The sequence below is a fragment of the Mustela nigripes genome, chromosome 3 (assembly GCF_022355385.1).
Source record: "Mustela nigripes isolate SB6536 chromosome 3, MUSNIG.SB6536, whole genome shotgun sequence".
NCBI classification, from domain to species: domain Eukaryota; kingdom Metazoa; phylum Chordata; class Mammalia; order Carnivora; family Mustelidae; genus Mustela; species Mustela nigripes.
Genome location: NC_081559.1, coordinates 163,904,590 through 163,924,583, shown reverse-complemented (window position 1 = coordinate 163,924,583; position 19,994 = coordinate 163,904,590). Strand labels below are relative to the sequence as shown.

Genomic DNA, 19,994 nt, shown 5'->3' with positions numbered 1-19,994 from the left:
ATAAATAAAATCTTAAAAAAAAAAACTATCACTTATTTCTAGAGCTTTATAGAAAAACACATCCTCAAAAATCTAATAAGTATTCACAAAAAATAGGGTCATTACTTTTTACAATTGAGAAACCAAGTAAATTGTGAAAAATGAAAAACTATTTTTCCATAGTTGATCATAAGAATTAATAATTCAGCATAAACAAAACAAGTCAGTCCACATTAGAAATGTATCTGTATCTGATTAAGTGAATACACACAATGACACAAATAGACACATTTTGAAATTTCTCAGCATCAACACGGGTAAATCACATAGTGTTGGGTCCAGAAGAGGTGTTAAGACATTATCTGGGAGACTAGCTCTAACGTTTTTTATTTCAAATGTAGAGATTTTTATAAAGATATGCACAAAATACATCAAAATATCAATACTATTTTTATAAGAGTGGCAAGATTGTGGGTGATTTTATGCTTCCCGCTTCTGTCTTTTCAAATTTTCCCTAACGTAATTATACGTTTTCATAACTAAGTGTATATGATATTTTCAAGATATCATCTGGTTTAACAAAGAAGAAACATCCAGTGTACCCTATGCTTATAAGGGTTTAAAAATTAAACAATCTTACACATTTTGAAAGTCCCCCGGAAGAGATTTACAGTTAACACCACCTGTTCAGCAAGGGGACTTTTGCTCAACAAGTTTTTCTGCCCTCATCACAATGACAGAGTTGCTCAAGGAATCGTATGTATAAATTTGCTGATGATTTGAAATGTTATGGCAGTTCTCGGTAGGGGTCGTTAGAAGAGAAATGGGGATGTGATTCTGTACAGATCTTGGGTGAGGAGATGTATTTATTCTTTTTTCTTTTCTCTGCCATCCACTGGAGCACTGTCCACGGGGCAGTTAGCCAAACAGCCAGGTGAACCGCTTTAGTTGCTCAAGCATTTGCCCATGTCTAAAATACTTTATATCCTTTGATGATAAAATTACTCCAAACATAAAGAAAGGAAGTAGCAGCAATAAATCATGCTGGCACAGCCCAGGTTATTTATTCTGAACAGGATGGCTGACAAAGGAACCTGCTGTCACAACATATGAGAGCACTTAAAATAATGAGATTTTTCAGAAAAAAAAAAATGAAAAAGAATCAAAACACTAAATCTCTCATGCTGTCCATAAGACACTCTGACAGAAAATGAAGATCTTAAAAAAAAAAAAAAAAAGAAGATCTTAAGGGGATTTAATATGACATATTGGAGGTTAATAAAGAAACAACATGATCTCCCAATTTAATTTTGTCACATTTTATATGGAAGAGTATGGGCTTTGGAGTCAAGCAGACGGGTCCACTGGAACCAATGCTCACTTACTACTTGGCAAGTTACTTAACCATTTTATAAGTCATTTGTAAAAATGGACACTATAATAGCTACCTCATAAAGTGACAGTTCAGATTACATAAGGTAATGGGAAAATGCATGGCACATGTTTACTATCTACACTTTTCTATATGTTTGCAATATTATGCAACACATCATTCAATGAGTGGCACACAATGGGCTCCCAATAAATGTTGACTCATTTCCTTGTTCGAGGCAGGAAAACTAAACCAGATTTTAAGTTAAAAAAAAAAAAAAGGAAGGGACTAGAGGCTACCAAGTTCAGAACTCTACCTCTAGGCAGACTTATCACATTAAATAAACATCATCAGATGACTTTCCGCACAAGGGTGTAAGAGGAACTTTTCTCAATGCCTAAGAGAAAAGAATCATAAAGAAGAAAATAATGATCAATAAAATACAAAATAGACAAAGTTGGTACTAAATGTAAAAAGGAACCCACTTCTAAGGATCACTGAAGTTTTAGCCACAGTAATTAAAACAAACAAACAAAACATACAGAATAGTATCACAAATCAACAGCGGTGAAAAAAAATGCGTGTTTTGGTCGATGATAGCACAAAAATTAACTCACTGTAAGGGAAAAAATAAAATTACAGTTGAGCCTGAAACAACATGGGCTTAAGGGTGGTCAGCCCGACAACAGTCAAAAATCAGTGTGCAACTTGTGACTCCCCAGAAACTTAACCAATAGCCTACTGTTGACTAGAAGCCTTAGCAATAACATACAGTCAGTTAACACACCTTTTATATGTTATTATATACTATATTCTTACAGCGAGCTAGAGAAATGAAATTATTATTTGGAAAATACATTTACAGTACTATCCCGTATTTATGGGGAAAAATCTGCATATAAGTGGACCCCCACAGTTCAAACCTGTGTTGTTCAAACATCAGCTGCACTTAGGTATATTCTGGTGATCTGTCTTTTTATAGATCAGATTTTTAGAACTTGAGAGAGGGGAGCCTGGGTGGCTCAGTCAGTTAAGTGTCTGCCTTCGGCTCAGGTCATGATTCCAGGGTCCTGAGATCGAGAACCGTGTGGAGCTCCCTGCTCAGCAGGTGAGTCCACTTCTTCCTTTCCCTCCTCCCTTCACTCACTCTCTCTCTCTCAAATAAATAAAATCTTTATTACTAAATAAATAAATAAAACTTGAGAGGAAAAAAGGGTTCCCATAATCACCATGATTTAAGAATGCAAATCAAGTCAGAAACACTGGGTTTACACCCTGATTTCACACTACCTATGATACCATGGACAACGCCCTCCTCTCTCTTGAACCAGAGTCCTCATTTATAAAATTGGGAATTAAAATAATATTTACTTCCCAAAGTTGACCTTTTAATGAAATACAGACAGAAAAGTCTTGGTTCACATCTTAAGTACTCATTAATCGGTAGTAGCAGTGGTACTTGTTTTTAAAGAAAAAAAAAAAAGAGAAGAGAGGGAAAAGGAGTTTTAATATGCCTTTGAGAACACTCTTGTGTTTCAGCTGTCCTTCCCTAAGTCTGAACAAAACACAAAAAGCAAAAAAACAAAAACAAACAAAAAATTATTATCTCAATGAATTCAATTTCTCTAAGATTTCAATAAGGGAGCCCCTCAGTGGTGCAGTAGGTCAAGCAACCGACTCCTCATTTTGGCTAAGGTCAGGATCTCAGGGTCAAGATCGAGCCCCATGTTGGGCTCCATGCTCAGTGCAGAGTCTGCTGAAGTTCCTCTCTCCCTCTCCCTCTACTCCTCCCTGTGCTCACTCTCACTCTTTCTCACTCTAAGATAAATAAATAAATCTTTAAAAAAAAAAAAAAAAAAAAAGGATTTCAATAGGAAGATGAGTAAGGACTTCAATATCTACATATCTTTCAGGGCAATCCTCTTAGCCTAATCACTTCCAACATAGCGTTAAGACCAGAAGAGCTGCAACAGAGCTTCAAATGCCCAGATGCTGCTGAATTACACTTTAGAATCCCAGTTTTCACAGTGGCTTCACCAGATGAAGTGTTAAGTCGGACACCTCTGGGTAATGTTCTGGGACTCATGCAAAGGTTGTGATAGAATTCAAAGTATTCATAAGAGACTCAATCTCACAAAACAAACAGGGTTGCTGGGGGGGAAGGGGGGTAGGGAGAGGGTGATAGGGTTACAGACACTGGGGAGGTTATGTGATATGGTCAGTGCTGGGAAATGTGTAAGCCTGACGATACACAGACCTGTACCCCTGGGGCAAATAATACACTATACATTAATAAAAATAATTAATAAAAAATAAATTTAAAAATAAATTTAAAAAAAAGAATTCAAGGTATTCTACTAAATTTGATGTAGCTCACACCAAGTCTTTCAAGGTTTTTTATATATGCTTCTAAAGTTGATCACAACCATGTGGCATGATCTCTTTTGACTTTTTTTTTTTTTTTTTTTTTTTTTTTTGGTAGGCTCCAGACATGGAGGTCTTTACAGGGCTCAAACTCACCACCCTGAGATCAAGACCCGGACACCCTGAGATGAGTGTTGGTTACCTAACCGACTGAGCCACCCAGGCACCCCTGGAATGATCTCTTTGAATTAGTATCATCTGAAAGTAAATTTCTATGCAATGACATTCAAATGTTTTTTGACTTGATCCACAATAATACATTTTACATAGAGTATATATTTACATATATTTATATAAATGCACACAATAAAATTTCATCAAACAATACTTACAAAGGACAATGCACAATAATATCCTCTTCTCCATTTACATCTTTACTCTTAATTGCTCGTTATACTTCCACTTAATTGATTTCAAAACCCAGTTTGAAATACTCTTCTAAGAGTAACTACAGATAGATTAAACCTTATAACCTCAGGACAAATCTCTATCTTCTGAGTTCCCCATGACGTTAAGAATATTCCTCAAGTTTCAGAGAGCAGGTTAAGACTTAAAAATAGCCAAGTCACATGACATGCCTTTATAATCACCCACAATGCATGCAGATGTGACAGGTTGCTGGGTCACCCTAGAGGTTTCAAATCATTGTAATTCTGGGTGCATAAGTCAGAAGAGGGAGGTTTATTAGGGCCAGAAGGTAACTACAACCATTGAGCAGAGGAAAGGAAATGAACTTGAGAGAGGCAGGAGGTGCGGGACCTTCTGGGCGGACACAGGAAGCAGAGAATGGAAGATAAACACAGCCAGAGCCAGGAAAACAAGTAGAACCTGAAGCAGGAGGCTAAATGAAGCCAGAGCCAGAAGGGAAAGCAGAAACAGGCATATAAGAGGAAATAAGGCCAACACAAAATAATGTGCTATGCCAGAAAGGAAAAAAGGCTGATGGCAGTTGGCTACATCATGCATGAGAGCAGAAAGGCATGTGCTCTTACGTGTGTTCTCTCAGGCTATCAGAGAACTAGAATTTTATAGGCAGCTAAAACTCTGTCGTTAAAAAAATGTGGTCTTTGTTTCTTATGCTCTATTAATTAGCACTTCTTTCCTACCAATACTGTTGACCTGATTTTATTTAAAATGCTTGACTGAGTAAATAAACATATGTTCCTTATCTATTTGATCATTCTCCACTGCCAAAATTTAGAATCAATTTTAATTTCTGCTACATTGTTTTATAATTCTTTGCAGATCCAAATGGTTCTTAATTTCTTTAATATTTCCTGTACACAACCCTGCTACAGAAATACATTAAGATTAATACTACAAGGAGCTAACTTTTATTTATCGTTTTCATATTCTGTATTAATAAAAAATTATTTCCAAGAGATTTCAATAAATTAGTGATGTAATTACTATAAATTTATTAATATTTGTCAATGTGTAAGCTGTATCTTTGAAAAATGGATACAATAAAGACAGTAGCAAAATGAAAAAAAATGATTGCATAGGGTTTTTTTAATTTATTAGAAAATAATAAGAATCAGTAACTATATAACAAATTAAATGAAATTCAAATTGAGGTCATATTTAAATTTATCAAAATAAGTCAGACATTTACATTTATAAGCAGAACTAATTCACTACCTAGTAACTTACCAAAACCTACTCAATCCAGTTCATGATTAGGCAAATACACCACAATACAAAAATTTTTAAAGGCCTACATGGTATTATTAGCTGTCACATAAACTGGTGAATATCTAAATGAAATAGCAAATTTACTCACAGTCAAATTTCAGTAATAAACAAGTTAACAAAACTAAAAATATAAATTTAGTATTTTATAAAATAAAATTTATATGGTACTAATATCTTCAACAATTTTGATATTTAGAAACTGTCCCTAGTCAACTGACTTGTTATTTTAGTAGGACATTACAATAACTTTTACCAAAAAGGGGTTTTTTTCCCAAAAATTTTTTGTAAAAGAAAAAAATTAGTTCAAAGATAAATTGCAGAAATATCAATTTAGAAAAACCTAGAAGAGATGCAAATGCCCTACAATCCAAAATATACAAGCATGTTCACTGCAACATGGTATTGTAACAGAGAAATACTGAAAGTAACCTGTAGTAGCAGATAGGTGACCAAAACAACAACCTCTCATTATCTTTGGTCAGGCTTTATTATTGAGATATAATTAACATATAACATTGTGAACTTTTAAGGTGTACAACATGTTGATTTGACACATTTATATATTACCATATGATTACTACCTTAGTGTAGTAATTTTTTGAAAATATTTTATTTTCTTTTATTTATTTGGCACACAGAGAGAGATCGCAAGTAGGCAGAAGTAGGCAGAGAGGCAGGCAGAGAGCGAGAGAAAAATGGGCTCCCTGCTGAGCAGGAAAGTGATGTGGGGCTCCATCCCAGGACCCTGGGATCATGACCTGAGCCAAAGACAGAGGCTTAACCCACTGTGCCACCCAGGGGGCCCCTTGAAAATACTTTTTTGAAAAATATGTTCTTTTTTGAAAATACTTAACATCCAATCTCTCGGTAACTGAAGCCTATATAATACAAATATTGCTGACCATAATCACTACACTGTGCATTAGATCTCCAGAACTTACTCTTCTATTTGCAAGTTTTTACTCTACCATTTCCCCAATTTCACCACCCCCTGGTCCAAGTAACCAACATGGTACTCTGTGTTTCTAAGAGTTCAGCCTTTTTAGATTCCACATATAAATGATATCATACAGCAGTTGTCTTTCTAGGTCTGACTTATCTCACTTAGCATTATGACCTAAAGGTTCATCATGTAGTCACAGAAGGCAGGATTTCCTTCTTTCTCATGACTGAATAATACTCTATTGTGTGTATACACACACACACAGACACACACACACTACAACTTCTTTATTCGCTCATCCATAAATGGGCACTTAGATTATTTCCATATCCTGGCTATTGTAAATAAGGCTGCAATAAAATTGGGAGCAGTGCAGGTTATCTCTTCACTATCCTGTTTTCTTATCCTTTGGATGTATATATCCATACGCTGAATCATGATAATTCTTCTTTTGGTCTTTTGGGAAACCTCCATACTGTTTCCATAATAGCTGAACTAAGCTCCATTCCAACCAACAGTACACAAGAGTTCCCTTTTCTGCATATCCACAACCATCACCACGTGTTATCTCTTATCTTCTTAGGCAGACGGGGGGCTTAAAACAACACACTTTTATTCTCTTACAGGGCTGGATGTCAAAAGCTCTAAATAAATTGCACTGGGCTGAAATCAAGGTGTCATCAGGGGTGTCCTCTCTCTGCAGATTCTAAGGGAAAATCCATTCCCTTTCCTTTTCTAGCTCCTAGAGCTGTAGTCCTTCCATTCCTTGGTTCATGGTCCCTAATCCATCTTCAAAGCAAGCAGCACAGCACTTGGCTTCACCCATCACATTTTCTTCAACAGTACAGTCTCCCTCTGTCTTCCGCTGCTAATAATATTTGTATCACTGGGTCCATCTGATCAATCCAGGATACTTTTTCCATCTCAAGATTCTTAACTTAATCTCATCTGCAAAGTCCTTTTTGCCATAGAAGGTAATGCATTCACATACTCAGAGTCCAGAGATTAAAACATGGACATATTAGAGGACTACATAGGGCAAGAGAGAGCACTCTTCTTTTCGAAGACAGCCACTCTAACAGGTAGGAGGTAATATCCGCTAGGGTTTTGATTTGCATCTCTCTGGTGATTAGCGATATTGGGCACCTTTTCATAGACATGTTGGTCATTTGTAGGTCTTCTTTGGAAAAAAATTTTTAATTCCTCTCTCCATTTTTTAATCAGACTGTTTGCACTCTTGTTATTGAGTTATATGAGTTCCTTATACACTTTGAACACTTACACCTTATCTAATATATCTGCAAGCATTTTCTCCCATTCTGAAGGTTGCTTTTTCATTTTCATTGTTTCTTTTGCTGTGCAGAATCTTCTTACTTTGATGTAGTCCCAACTTGTTTATTTTTAATTTTATTGCTTGTGGTTTGGTATCATATCCAAAACATCATCACAAAGATAAATGTCAAGGAGCTTACCATCTATGTTTTCTTCACCTTTTATGGTTTCAGGTCTTATGTTCAAATCTACAATACATTTTGAGTTGCTTTTGTGCATAGTATAAGACAGGAGACCAAATTCATTATTTTACATAATAAATGTAGTTTTCCCAACACTATTTATTGAACTGACTATGCTTCCCTTCCCAACAGACTCTTGGCTCCTCTCTTGTAAATTAATTGACCATATACACATGGGCTTATTTTGAGGCTCTCTATTCTGTTTAATTGATCTGTGTGTTTGTTTTTATGCCAATACCATACTGTTTTGATTACTCCTTTTGTAACATAATTTGAAATCAGAAAGTATGATCATTTGGAGCGCTGTTCTTTCTCAAGATTGTTTAGGCTATTTTTATGGTTCCATACATATTTTAGGACTATGTTCTATTTCTGTGAAAAACGCCATTGGAATTTTGATAGAGATTACACTGAATCTATAAGTGCATTTGGATAGTACAGACATTTTTTTTTTTTTGGTCTTTTTTTAATCGAAAAGCTAACAGACTGGCTAGTTACATTTCCCCCCCAAACCACAAATTTAGTAGTAACTGAGTCTCTAGCCAACATATTCAAAGCTGATAATTAAAAATGCAAAAACAAGTCCTTAGATCCAATTAAGTGAGCCCTGCTACATACAGGCTAATCAATACCAGTGGTACTCCTTGACTCCAGGAAGCTGGAAGACACCCTAATAATCCCACTCAAAACATTTACCTCAAGTAGCCTTTTTCTAGTTTCCAACTCATGAATAAAGATAATACATTGTTAATTCTATTTCAGAAAACTTTTTCAACTTGTTTTATTTACAATGCCAGTTTAATGTCTAGTTAACTTTAGTTTAATGACTTTTAAAAGGTCATTAAACTAAAGTTAACTAGACAATAAACTAGGCAGAAATCGCTTTACAAAGAGAGGGAAAGCCCAAAATGCCACCTTCTACAGAGAATTCACAGTTCAGGTTTATTTAGTGCAAAGAAAAAAACCTTTTGATCGTCCTAGAAGAAACTCAGCCATAAGTTTGGGATCTGTTCTCAAACTACACATGCAAGAAGGACAATATTCTGCTTGAACAACTGATTCGCTGCTGCCATTTGTCTACTGTTTGTCCAATATTAACAATTATAAACAGAGCAGTGCAACTAGTATTTGGAACAATCCTTACAGTGTTACAGTGTCAGGCATAATATTTCCCTTCTCTTCACACCACTGGTTCTCTTTGCGTATCTGGGCTTCCTCTTCTTCAGTAAAGTCATTTTTGATATTGAAGGTCTTGCGGATCTCCTCAGGAGTTTTCCCCTTGATCATACTGGCAACAGTCTTGCGTGTAACATCAAGCAAACCTTTGATGTCTAAGTAGTTCACAGCCAGAGTAAGTTCAAACAGTGTTCCTTGGTCAACTTTCAGGAATTCTTGGTCCCAAACAGGGATCTCATCTGTCCACTTTTCTTGGTTCTCATCATCCTCAGGAAGAGGGGGGTCATCCTTGTGGTGGGTGCACCACTGAATGACCTTTTTTAATATTGCTGCATTAACATTTGGTAGAGGAACTGGATCATCATCTCCTTCATCGTCCATTCCCAAATCTTCCAACATGGTCTTGATAGTCATAGACTGTTGGGCGATTTCAACATCAACTTCAAATATCTCTCCATCGGAACTCTGCAACTTAATTAAAGGCAACTTAATTAAAGGCTCGGTCTCAGGCCGACTGCCGGTCGGAGGCTGACAAAAACACAGCGGCCTCCGGGACGTGGGGAGAAGAGCGGAGAACAAGGCCACTACCTGGATAGTATAGACATTTTAAGAAAATAAACTCTTTTAATCCATGAGCACAAAATAGCTTTCCATTTATTTGTGTCTCCTTCAATGTTTTAATTAATGTGTTAGTTTACAGTGTACAGATCTCTCACCTCCTTGGTCAAATTCATGCCTAGGTATTTTATTCTTTTTGATGCAGTTGTAAATAGAATTATTTTCTTAATTCCTCTTTCTGATAGTTTATTAGGATATAGAAACATAAGAGTTTTTTATACGTTGATTTTGTATCCACAACTTTACTGAATTAATCAGTTCTAACAGTTTTTTTTCATGGATCTTTTCTATTTATAATGTGATGTCATCTTTAAGGAAAGACAGTTTTACTCCTTCCCTTCTGATTTGGATGACTTTTAATTCTTTTCCTTAGCCTAACTACCCCGGCTAGGATTTCCAGTACTTTGTTAAATAAACATACAGAGTTGGCATCCTTGTCTTCTTCCTGATCTTAGGTGAAAAGCTGAAAGCCACCACTGAGGATATAACATTAGCTGTGGGCTTGTCATATATGATTTTTATTCTGGGGAAGCATGTTTCCTGTATACCCAGTTTGTTGAGTTTGTATCATGAATGGATATTAAATTTCATCAAATGTCTGGGGCGCCTGGGTGGCTCAGTGGGTTAAGCTGCTGCCTTCAGCTCAGGTCATGATCTCAGGGTCCTGGGATCGAGTCCCGCATCGGGCTCTCTGCTCAGCAGGGAGCCTGCTTCCCTTCCTTTCTCTCTGCCTTCCTCTCTCTCTGCCTGCCTCTCCATCTGCTTGTGATTTCTCTCTGTCAAATAAATAAATAAATAAATCTTAAAAAAAAAAAATTTCATCAAATGTCTTTCCTGTATCTACTGATAAGATCATGATTTTTATCCTTTCTTTTGTCAATGGGGTGAATTACATTTGTTGAAGATACAGAATCATCCCTCCATGCCTTGAAGACATCCCACTTTCTCATGCTGTATGATCCTTTTAATGCACCGTTGAATTCAGTGTAGTGATATTTTGTTGAGAATTTTTGCATCTGTGTTCATCAGGAGTATCAGCCAATAATTTTTTTTCCTCGTAGTATGTCCTTCTGGTTTTGATATCTGGATAAGGGTGGCCTCACAGAAAGTTGGAAGTACTCCCTCCTCTTCAATTTTTGGAAGAAGTTAAGGATTGTGTTTTTTTTTTTAAAGGATTGGTATTATTTCTTTAAAACTTCAGTAGAATTCATCAGTTTTGAACTTTTGTTTGTTGGGGGTTTATTATTGATTCAATCTCCTATCTATTCAGATTTTTATTTCTTGATGATTCAATCTTGGTAGTTTGCATATTTCTAGGAATTTATCCATTACTTCTAGGTTATCGACTTCTTAGCTTATGCTTGTTCATAGTAGTCTCTAATGATCCTCTACATGGTACCACTTGAAATACCTTCTTTTCATTTTCAATTTTACTATGAGTCCTTTTTACATTTTTTAGGGTGTCTAGCTAAAGTTTTGTCTATTTTTTTCCAAGTTTTTCTTTAAATTCCACTTAGTTACCATACAGTATAATATTAGTTTTAGGTGTAGAATTTAGTGACTCATCACTTACGTACAACACCCAGTGCTCATCACAAGTGCTCTCTTTAATCCCCTTCACCTACTTCACCCCTCTCTCCACCCCCCTCCCATCCAGCAACCCTTAGTTTTCTCTCTGTAGTTGAGTCTGTTTTCTGATTTGTCTGTCTTTTTTTTCCTCCTATGTTCACCAGTTTTGTTTCTTAAATTCCACATATGAGTGAAATTGTAAGATATTTATCTTTCTCTAACTTACTTATTTCACTCTCTCTAGCTCCATCCACATCATAGTAAATGGGAAGATTTCATTTTTTATACCTGAGTAATAGTCCATACATATATACATACATACCACTTCTTTATCCATTCCTCACTTGATGGACATTTGGACTCTTTCCATAATTTGGCTATTGTTGATAATGCTGCTATAAACATCAGGGTACATGTGTCCCTTCCAATAAGTATTTTTGTATCCTCTGAGTAAATACATAGTAGTACAATTGCCAGATCATGGGGTAGTTCTATTTTTAACTTTCTGAGGAGTCTCCATACTGTTTTCCACAGTGGCTGTACCAGTTTGCATTCCCATCACCAGTGGAAGAGGGTTCCCCTTTCCACCACATCCTCAACAACAGTTGGTTTGTTTCTTCCACCGTGGTTGTTTCCTCCATCATTAATTTTAACCATTCTGACTGGTGTAACGTATATCTCATTGTAGTTTTTACTTGTATTTCCCTCATGTTACGTGCTATTGAACATCTTTTTATATGTCTATTGGCCATCTGTTTGTCTTCTTTGGAAAAATGTCTATTCATGTCTTCTGCCCTTTTCTTAACTAGATTATTTGGTTTTGGGGTGTTGTTTGATAAGTTCTTTATAGATCTTGGATACTAACCCTTCACTAGATATGTCATTTGCAAATATCTTCTCCCATTCCAAAGACTGCCTTTTAGTTTCCTTGATTATTTCCTTCGCTGTGCAGAAGATTTTTGTCTTGATGAAGTCCCAATAGTTTATTCTTGCTTTTGTTTCCCTTCTCTCAGGAGACATATCAAGTAAGAAGTTGCTACAGCTGATATCAAAGAGGTTGCTACCTATGTTCTCCTCTAGGATTTTAATGGCTTCCTGTCTCACATTTTGATCTTTCATCCATTTTGAATTTAGTTTTGTGTATGGCTAAAAAAGTGGTCCAGTTTCATTCTTTTGCATGTTGCTGTCCAGTTTTCCCAACACCATTTGTTGAAGAGACTGTCTTTTTTCCATTGGATATTCTTCCATACTCTGTCAAAGATCAGTTGACCATACAGTTCTGGGTTCATTTCTGGGTTTTTTTATTCTGTTCCATTGACCTAGGCATCTATTTTTTTGCCAGTACCACACTGTCTTGATCACTACAGCTTTAGAATATAACTTGAAGTCTGGAATTCTAATGCCTCTAGTTTCATTTTTCTTTTTCAAGGTTGCTTTGACTATTCAGGATCTTTTGTGTTTCCAAACAAACTTTCGGATTGTTCTACCTCTGTGAAAAATGCTGGTGGTATTTTGATAGGGTTGCATTAAGTGTGTAGATTGCTTTGGGTAATATAGACATTTTAACAATATTTGTGCTCCCGATCCATGAGCGTGGAATGTCTTTCCATTTCTTTATGTCCCCTTCAGTTTCTCTCACTAGTGTTCTATAGTTTTAAAGAGTACAGATCTTTTACTCCTTTGGTTAGGTTTATTCCTAGGTATCTTATGGTTTTGGGTGCAATAAATGGGATTAACTCCTTGATTTCTCTTCCTGCAGCTTCATTACTGGTGTATAGAAATGCAAGATTTCTGTACATGGATTTTGTTTCCTGAGACTTTACTGAATTGGTATCACTTCTAGAAATTTTTTGGTGGAGCCCTTTGGGTTTTGTACAAAGACTATCATGTCATCTGCAAATAGTGAAAGTTTGACTTCTTTCTTATAGATCTGGATGCCTTTTCTTTTTGCTGTCTGATTGCTGAGGCTAGAACGTTCGGTACTATGTTAAATAACAGTGCCCTGCCTTATTTCTGACCACAGAGGAAAATCTCTCAGTTTTTCCCCATTCAGGATTATATTAGCTGTGGGTCTTTTGTATATCAGCTTTATGATGTTGAGATATGCTCCCTCTATCCCTACTTTGTTGAAAGTTTTTTGTCAAGAATGGATGCTGGGGCGCCTGGGTGGCTCAGTGGGTTAAGCCTCTGCCTTTGGCTCAGGTCATGATCTCAGGGTCCTGGCATCGAGCCCCCTCATTGGGCTCTCTGCTCAGCGGCAAGCCTGCCTCTCCCTCTCTCTGCCTGCTGCTCTGCTTACTTGTGATCTTTCTCTGTGTCAAATTAAGAAAAAAAAAAAACTTTAAAAAAAAAGCATGGACGCTATATTTTGTCAGATGCTTTTTCTGCATTTATTCAGAGGATCATATAGTTCCTATCTTTTCTTTTATTAATGTGGTATATCAAGTTGATTGATTTGCAAATACTGAACCACCCTTGCAGTCCAGGAATAAATCCCACCTGATCGTGGTGAATGGTTCATTTAATGTATGCTCGATTCTATTTGCTAGTATTTTGTTGAGAATTTTTGCATGCATGTTCATCAGGGATACTGGCTTATAGTTCACTTTTTTAGTGGAGTCTTTCATTTGAGAATCAGGGTAATGCTAGCCTCATAGAATGAGTTTGGAAGTTTTCCTTCCATTTCTATTTCTTGGAATAATTTGAGAAGAATAGGTATTAACCCTTCTTTAAATGCTTAGTAGAATTCACCCACGAAGCCATCTGGCTCTGGACTTCTGTGTGTTGGGAGAACAATCTCTTTTCTGGTTTTTGGTCTGTTCAAGTTTTCTATTTCCTCCTATTTCAGTTTTGGTAGTTTATATGTTTCTAGGATTTTATCCATTTCTTCCAGATTGTCCAATTTGGTGGTATATAATTTTTCATTATATTCTCTTATGATTATTTGTATATGTGTGGTGTTGGTTGTTACTTATCTTTTCCCCTTTGTGATTTTATTTACTTGGGTCCTTTGTCTCTTCTTTTTGATAAGTCTGTCTGGGGGGATTATCAATTTTATTGACTTTTTTCAAAGAATCAGCTCCTGATTTCACTGATCTGCTCTAATTTTTTTTTTTTTTTAGTTTCTATATCATTTATTTCTTTTTTTTTTTAAGATTTTATTTATTTATTTGACAGATAGAGATCACAAGTAGGCAGAAAGAGAGGAGGAAGTAGGCTCCCCGCTGAGCAGAGAGCCCGATGCGGTACCCTGGACCCCAGAATCATGACCTGAGCCAAAGGCAGAGGCTTTAACCCACTGAGCCACATAGGCACCCCTCCATATCATTTATTTCTGCTCTAATCTTTATTTCCCTTTTGCTGGTTTTAGGCTTTGTTTGTTGTTCTTTTTCTAGCTCCTTTAAATTTAACATTAGGTTGGTTATTTGAGACTTTTCTTGCTTCCTGAGTAGGCCTGTATTGCTATATAATCACCTCTTATGGCTGTTTTTGCTGTATCCCAAACGTTCGGGAGCATTAAGTTTTCATTTTCATTTGTTTCCATGTATTTTTTTAACTTCTTCTTTAATAAAATGAAATACTCATTCATTGACTCATTCATTCTTCAGTAGAATGTTCTTTGATCTCCATGAATTTGTGGTCTTTCCAAACTTTTTCTTGTGGTTGACTTCAAGTTTCATAGCACTATAGTCAAAGAAGATGTATTGGTATGATCTTAGTCTTTTTGTACTTGTTAAGACCTGGTCTGTGACCTAATATGTGACCTATTCTGAAGAATGCCCCATGTGCACTTGACAAGAATGTGTATTCCACTGCTTTAGGATGAAGTGTTCTGAATATATGTTAAGTCCATGTGGTCCAGTGTGTCATTCAAAGTTATTGCTTCCTTGTTGGTTTTCTGCTGAGATAATCTGTCCACTAATATAAGTGGAGTGTTATAGTCCCCTACTATTATTGTATTATTATCAATGAATTCATTTATGTTTGTTATTAATTGTTTTATATATTTGGGTGCTCCCAAGTTGGGGGCATAAATATTTACAGTTGTTTGATCTCCTTGATAGATAGATCCCTTCAATATGATACTGTGCCTTTCTTCATTTCTTGTTAGAGTCTCTGGTTTAAAATCCAGTTTGTCTGATAGGAGTATTGCTACTTGGGCTTTCTTTTGATGTCCATTAGCATGATAAATGGTTCTCCATCCCCTCACTTTCTATCTACAGGTGTCTTTAGGTCTAAAATGAGTCACTTGGGGCACCTGGGTGGCTCAGTCAGTTAAGCGTCTGCCTTTGATTCAAGACTCCCTGCTCAGTGGGGAGTCTGCTTCTCCCTCTGCCCCCACCCCCATCTATGCTTGCGTGCTCTCTCTCTCTCTAAAATAAATAAAGTCTTTAAAAAATAAAGTAAAATAATAAAATTAGTATCTTGTAGGCAGTATATAGACGGTTTTTTTTAATCCATTCTGACATCCTTATCTTTTGATTATAACATTTAGTCCATTTACATTCAGTTATTATTGACAGATATGTATTTAGTGACATTTTGTTACTTGTTTTGTCATTACTGGAGATTTTCTCTGTTCCTGTCTAGTCTTTACTCCTTTGGGTCTTTCTTTCCCTTTCAAAGAGTCCCCTCTAATATTTCTTGCAGGCTAGTTTAGTGGTCAGGAACCCTTTAGTTTTTGTTTGTCTGGGAAACTCCTTATCTTTCCTTCCATTCTGAATGACAGTCTTGCTAAACAGGGTACTTTTACCATTCAGGAAATTGAATACATCATGCCACTCTCTTCTGGCCTGCCAACTTTCTGTGGAGAGACCTGCAACTAGTCTTATAGGTCTTCCCTTGTAACTTGGGTGCTTCTTGTCTTGTTGCTTTTAGGATTTTTTTTTTTTTTTTTACAAATTTAACTACAATATGTCTTGATGTTGACCTGTTTTGTTTTTGGAGTTCTCTATGCCTCCCGAATTTGGAAGTCAGTTTCCTTTCCCAGATCAGGAAAGTTTTCAGCTACTATTTCTTCCAATAAAACTTCTGCCCCCTTTTCTCTCTTCTTCTTCTTCTGGGACTCCTATGATACAAATGTTATTACATTTGATAGAGGCACTGAGTTTCCCAACACTACTTTCATTATCTAAAAATGTTCTTTTTCTCTTTTGTCAGCTTCATTATTTTTCCATGAGTCTATTGTCTATATCACTTATTCATTCCTCTGCTTCTTCCGTCCTTGTGGCCATTACATCCAGTTGGTTTTGAATCTCTGTTGGTGCATTTTTCATTTTGACCTGATTGTTTTTTTAGCTCTTTTATCTCTGCAGTAAGAGTCTCTCTTTGTCTACCACTTTTGTCTCAAGCCTAGCTAGTAGTACCCTTATGATTGTTGCTTTAAATTATGGATCAGGCACATGTGACATATCTGTTTTGATTAGATCCCTGGCCATGGCCTTTTCTGGTTCTTTCTATGGGATGAATCCTCTGCCTTGGCATTTTGTCTAGGTCTCTGTCTTCTTCTACATGTTATGCTTCCTGCTTCTGAGAGTAATGGCTTTATGAAGAAGAGATCATATAATGTCCAGGGCCTAGTGCTTCAGGAAGTGTCTCTGGTGTGTGCTGTGAGCATCTGTTGCTGTGTTTGAGCTGCTCTAGACCTCAGGCCAGTCATCTGCAGAGTTTCTCCATGCTTGTAAAGGTAATATTTGGACTGTGGCCAGAGTGTGGCAAGTTTTAGCTAGGTGTGCTCTGATCTGCTTGTTAAATGAGACTGGATGCTTCTTCCACTAGAACTAAAGACTTGCATAACTCTATGGGCAGTAGAGTAGGCTGGTCCTCTGGGAAAGGATCTCACTACACTGAGACAATGCAGTTTTGACCCAGAAAGGCAGTCAAGCCAGAAAAGAGAGGTATGGGATTTGCAGCAAGCAAGCTAAACAGCTAGTGTCCTCACTGTTAGCTGCCCTCAGCAGGTGCTTCTGAACCTATGCTGAGGGGTGAGCAAAGAAGATGGCACCCCTGGGTTCTTTTGTCCCCAGAGAGGCAATGCCACCTCTCACAGATGTGCTCCAAAAAGGATGGACATTCTCTCCTCATGCCCCTTAGGTGATCCTCAGATCATTCAGTCTGCCCCAAGGTTGTTTGCCTGCCTCCTCTCCAGGAGTAGGGCACCACCTTCAGGACTCTATGCCAGCCAAACCTGGGGACCTCTAAAACTCTAGTCTTCAAGCCCCATAGGTTGCAAAAAATTCAGCCCCTCTTGTTCTCCCAGCCAACTGCTTTGGGAAAGTGATCTGCTTGCGTCTGTCTCTGTACACTCCACTCCTTCTCATCCTCCTTCATGACCAGGCCTCCCTCCTCTCCACAGCACCCGAAATCTGCTACTTCCCCAAACCTTTTCTCCACAGTTCCTGCCTTCCTCAGAGAGGACTCCTCTCTCTCTCTAGTTGTGTAGTTTCTTCTATCAGTCCTCAGGTCAATTTCTTGAGTATTCATAATGATTTCATATTTACCTAGCCACGTTCCAGGGACAAGGTAGCCTAGGGTCCTCCTACTATGCCGCCATCTTTGTCTCTTTACTCTATTTTTTTTTAAATATTTTATTTGTTTATTTGACAGCTAGAGAGAGAGCACAAGTAAGCAGAGTGGCAGGGAGAGGGGCAGAGAGAGAAGCAGGCTCTCTGCTGAGAGCCTGATGTGGGGCTCGATCCCAGGACCCTGGAACCATGACCCGAGCCGAAGGCAGCCGCTTAACCAACTGAGCCACCCGGGCGCCCCTCTTTACTCTATTTTTTAAAAGGCTCTTAGTTTTATGGAACTTTCCTATTACATTTTTAGTCTCTATTTCATTTTTTTTCTGCTTTGATCTATGTTAATTTCTTCCTTCTACTTACTTTGGGCTTTGTTTGCTCTTCTTTTCTGGTTCCTTGAGGTGTTAAGTAAAGTTTTTTATTTGAGCTCTGTTTTTTCTTAATGAAAGCATTTGTCAGTATGGACTTCCTCTTAGAAATGCTTTGGTTGCATCCCATAAGTTGTGGTATGCTGTATTTCCATTTACTCATTTGATTTCCCTTTTGATTTTCTTTTATCCCTTTGTTATTCAGTAGCATATTGTTTAATCTCCACATTTTGCTACTCTTCCAGTTTTCGTCTTGTAAATAATTTCCAGTTCATTATCATTGTAGTTAGAAAAGATGCTTGAGGGGCACCTTAGGTAGCTCACTCAGTTAAGCATCCAACTCTTGATTCTGGCTCAGGTCATGATCTCAGGGTCGTGGGATCAAGCCACGCTGAGCAAGGAGTCTGCTTGGGATTTGGGGATTCTCTCTGTGTCTCTCTCTGCCCCTCTCCCCTGCTCATGGACTCACTCTTGTACTCTCTCAAAAAACAGAAAAAAAAATGCTGGATATGATTTCAATTTTCTTAAATTTACTGTCTTGTTTTACAGTCTAAATTTTGATCTATCCTGGAAAATGTTTCATGTGCCCTTGATAAGAATGTGTATTCTGCTGCTGTTGGAGGCAATGCTCTATAAATGTCCTTTAGGTCCATCTGATCTAACATGTAGTTTAAATCCAATATTCCCCTTATTAATTTTGTCTGGATGATCTATCCATTATTAAAAGTGTGGTACTGAAGTCCCCTACTTTTACTATATTACTACAATTATTCCTTCAGGTCTATTAATATTTGCTTTCTACATTTAGGTGCTCCTTTTTGCAACTTTAAGATTCTGTTTTACCCTTTCTTTCCCAAACCACAATAGAGAATATAAAATATAACCAACTTCCCTCATTATACTTGATTTCTGAAATTTAGCCAATTCTATTTCTAATTCTATTTTTTGAAGATTTTATTTACTTCTTTATTTATTTGAGAGAGAGCATAAGCAGAGGGGAGGGCAGAGAGAGAAAGAGAAACAGACTCCCCATGGAGCAGGGAGCCCGATGTGGGACTCAATCCCAGGACCTTGGGATCATGACCTGAGCCGAAGGCAGATGCTTAACCAATTGAACCACCCAGGTGCCCTGAAATTTAGTCAGTTCTAAATCTGATATTTCCATTACATAATTTCCCTAATCTATCCCCTCTTGCTATGCTGTACACACACACAAACTTATATTTCACCAGAACTGTTAAACATGCCTGTTAATCAAGAAAACTATACTTATAGTAGATGCTGCAGGACAAAGGCATGGAATCCCCCAATAATGCCAAAAGTATTGCCTACTGACAGCTTAAAATGGAATATCTCGGAAACTTCCCTCAGCTGAAGGTAGCTGCCTCATCCAAATTTATGAGCCTCCCAAGGGCAGTCCACATCCAGTCACTCATGGACAAGAACAAACAAAACCCCAGCTCCTTTGTCTCAAGTCGGGGGAACCCACCTCCAAAACTCCCCCTGGGATTGCTTAAAGCCTTTTTTGCAAATATATCACAGTACTACTTCTCCCTTCCTAGTTCTGCTTTTTTCACTTCAACCCCGGTATTACCAAAAGCACTCTCCAATAAACTTCCTGCAGACCTATTTTCACCTCGAAATCTATTTCCTGGGAACCCAACCTAAGATAGACTTTCCCTGCTTTCCTCTAGTTATTCTGCCACTATGTCATCAAAATTGGCTTTCCTACTTGAATCATATCTATTCTATGCTCTCTTCCTCAAAACCATTTTCAAAGAATTTTACTTCACTACCCTATGTAACTCACTTCCCTTG

At 37.3% G+C, this 19,994-nt stretch overlaps 2 protein-coding genes across 46 annotated transcripts in view; both read right to left on the bottom strand.

Annotated features, from left to right (window-relative positions):
• RIMS2 (regulating synaptic membrane exocytosis 2) overlaps positions 1-19,994 on the bottom strand; it is a 600,488-nt gene that overhangs the window by 517,769 nt on the left and 62,725 nt on the right. The gene's annotated exons all lie outside the window — the stretch shown is intronic.
• On the bottom strand, positions 8,734-9,837 carry LOC132013360 (S-phase kinase-associated protein 1-like). Its single transcript, XM_059392994.1, has 2 exons — positions 9,820-9,837; positions 8,734-9,691 (listed from the first exon to the last, which is right to left on the bottom strand). The coding sequence occupies exons 1-2, from the start codon at positions 9,835-9,837 to the stop codon at positions 9,068-9,070; spliced, it is 642 nt and encodes a 213-aa protein (XP_059248977.1). The 3' UTR covers positions 8,734-9,067.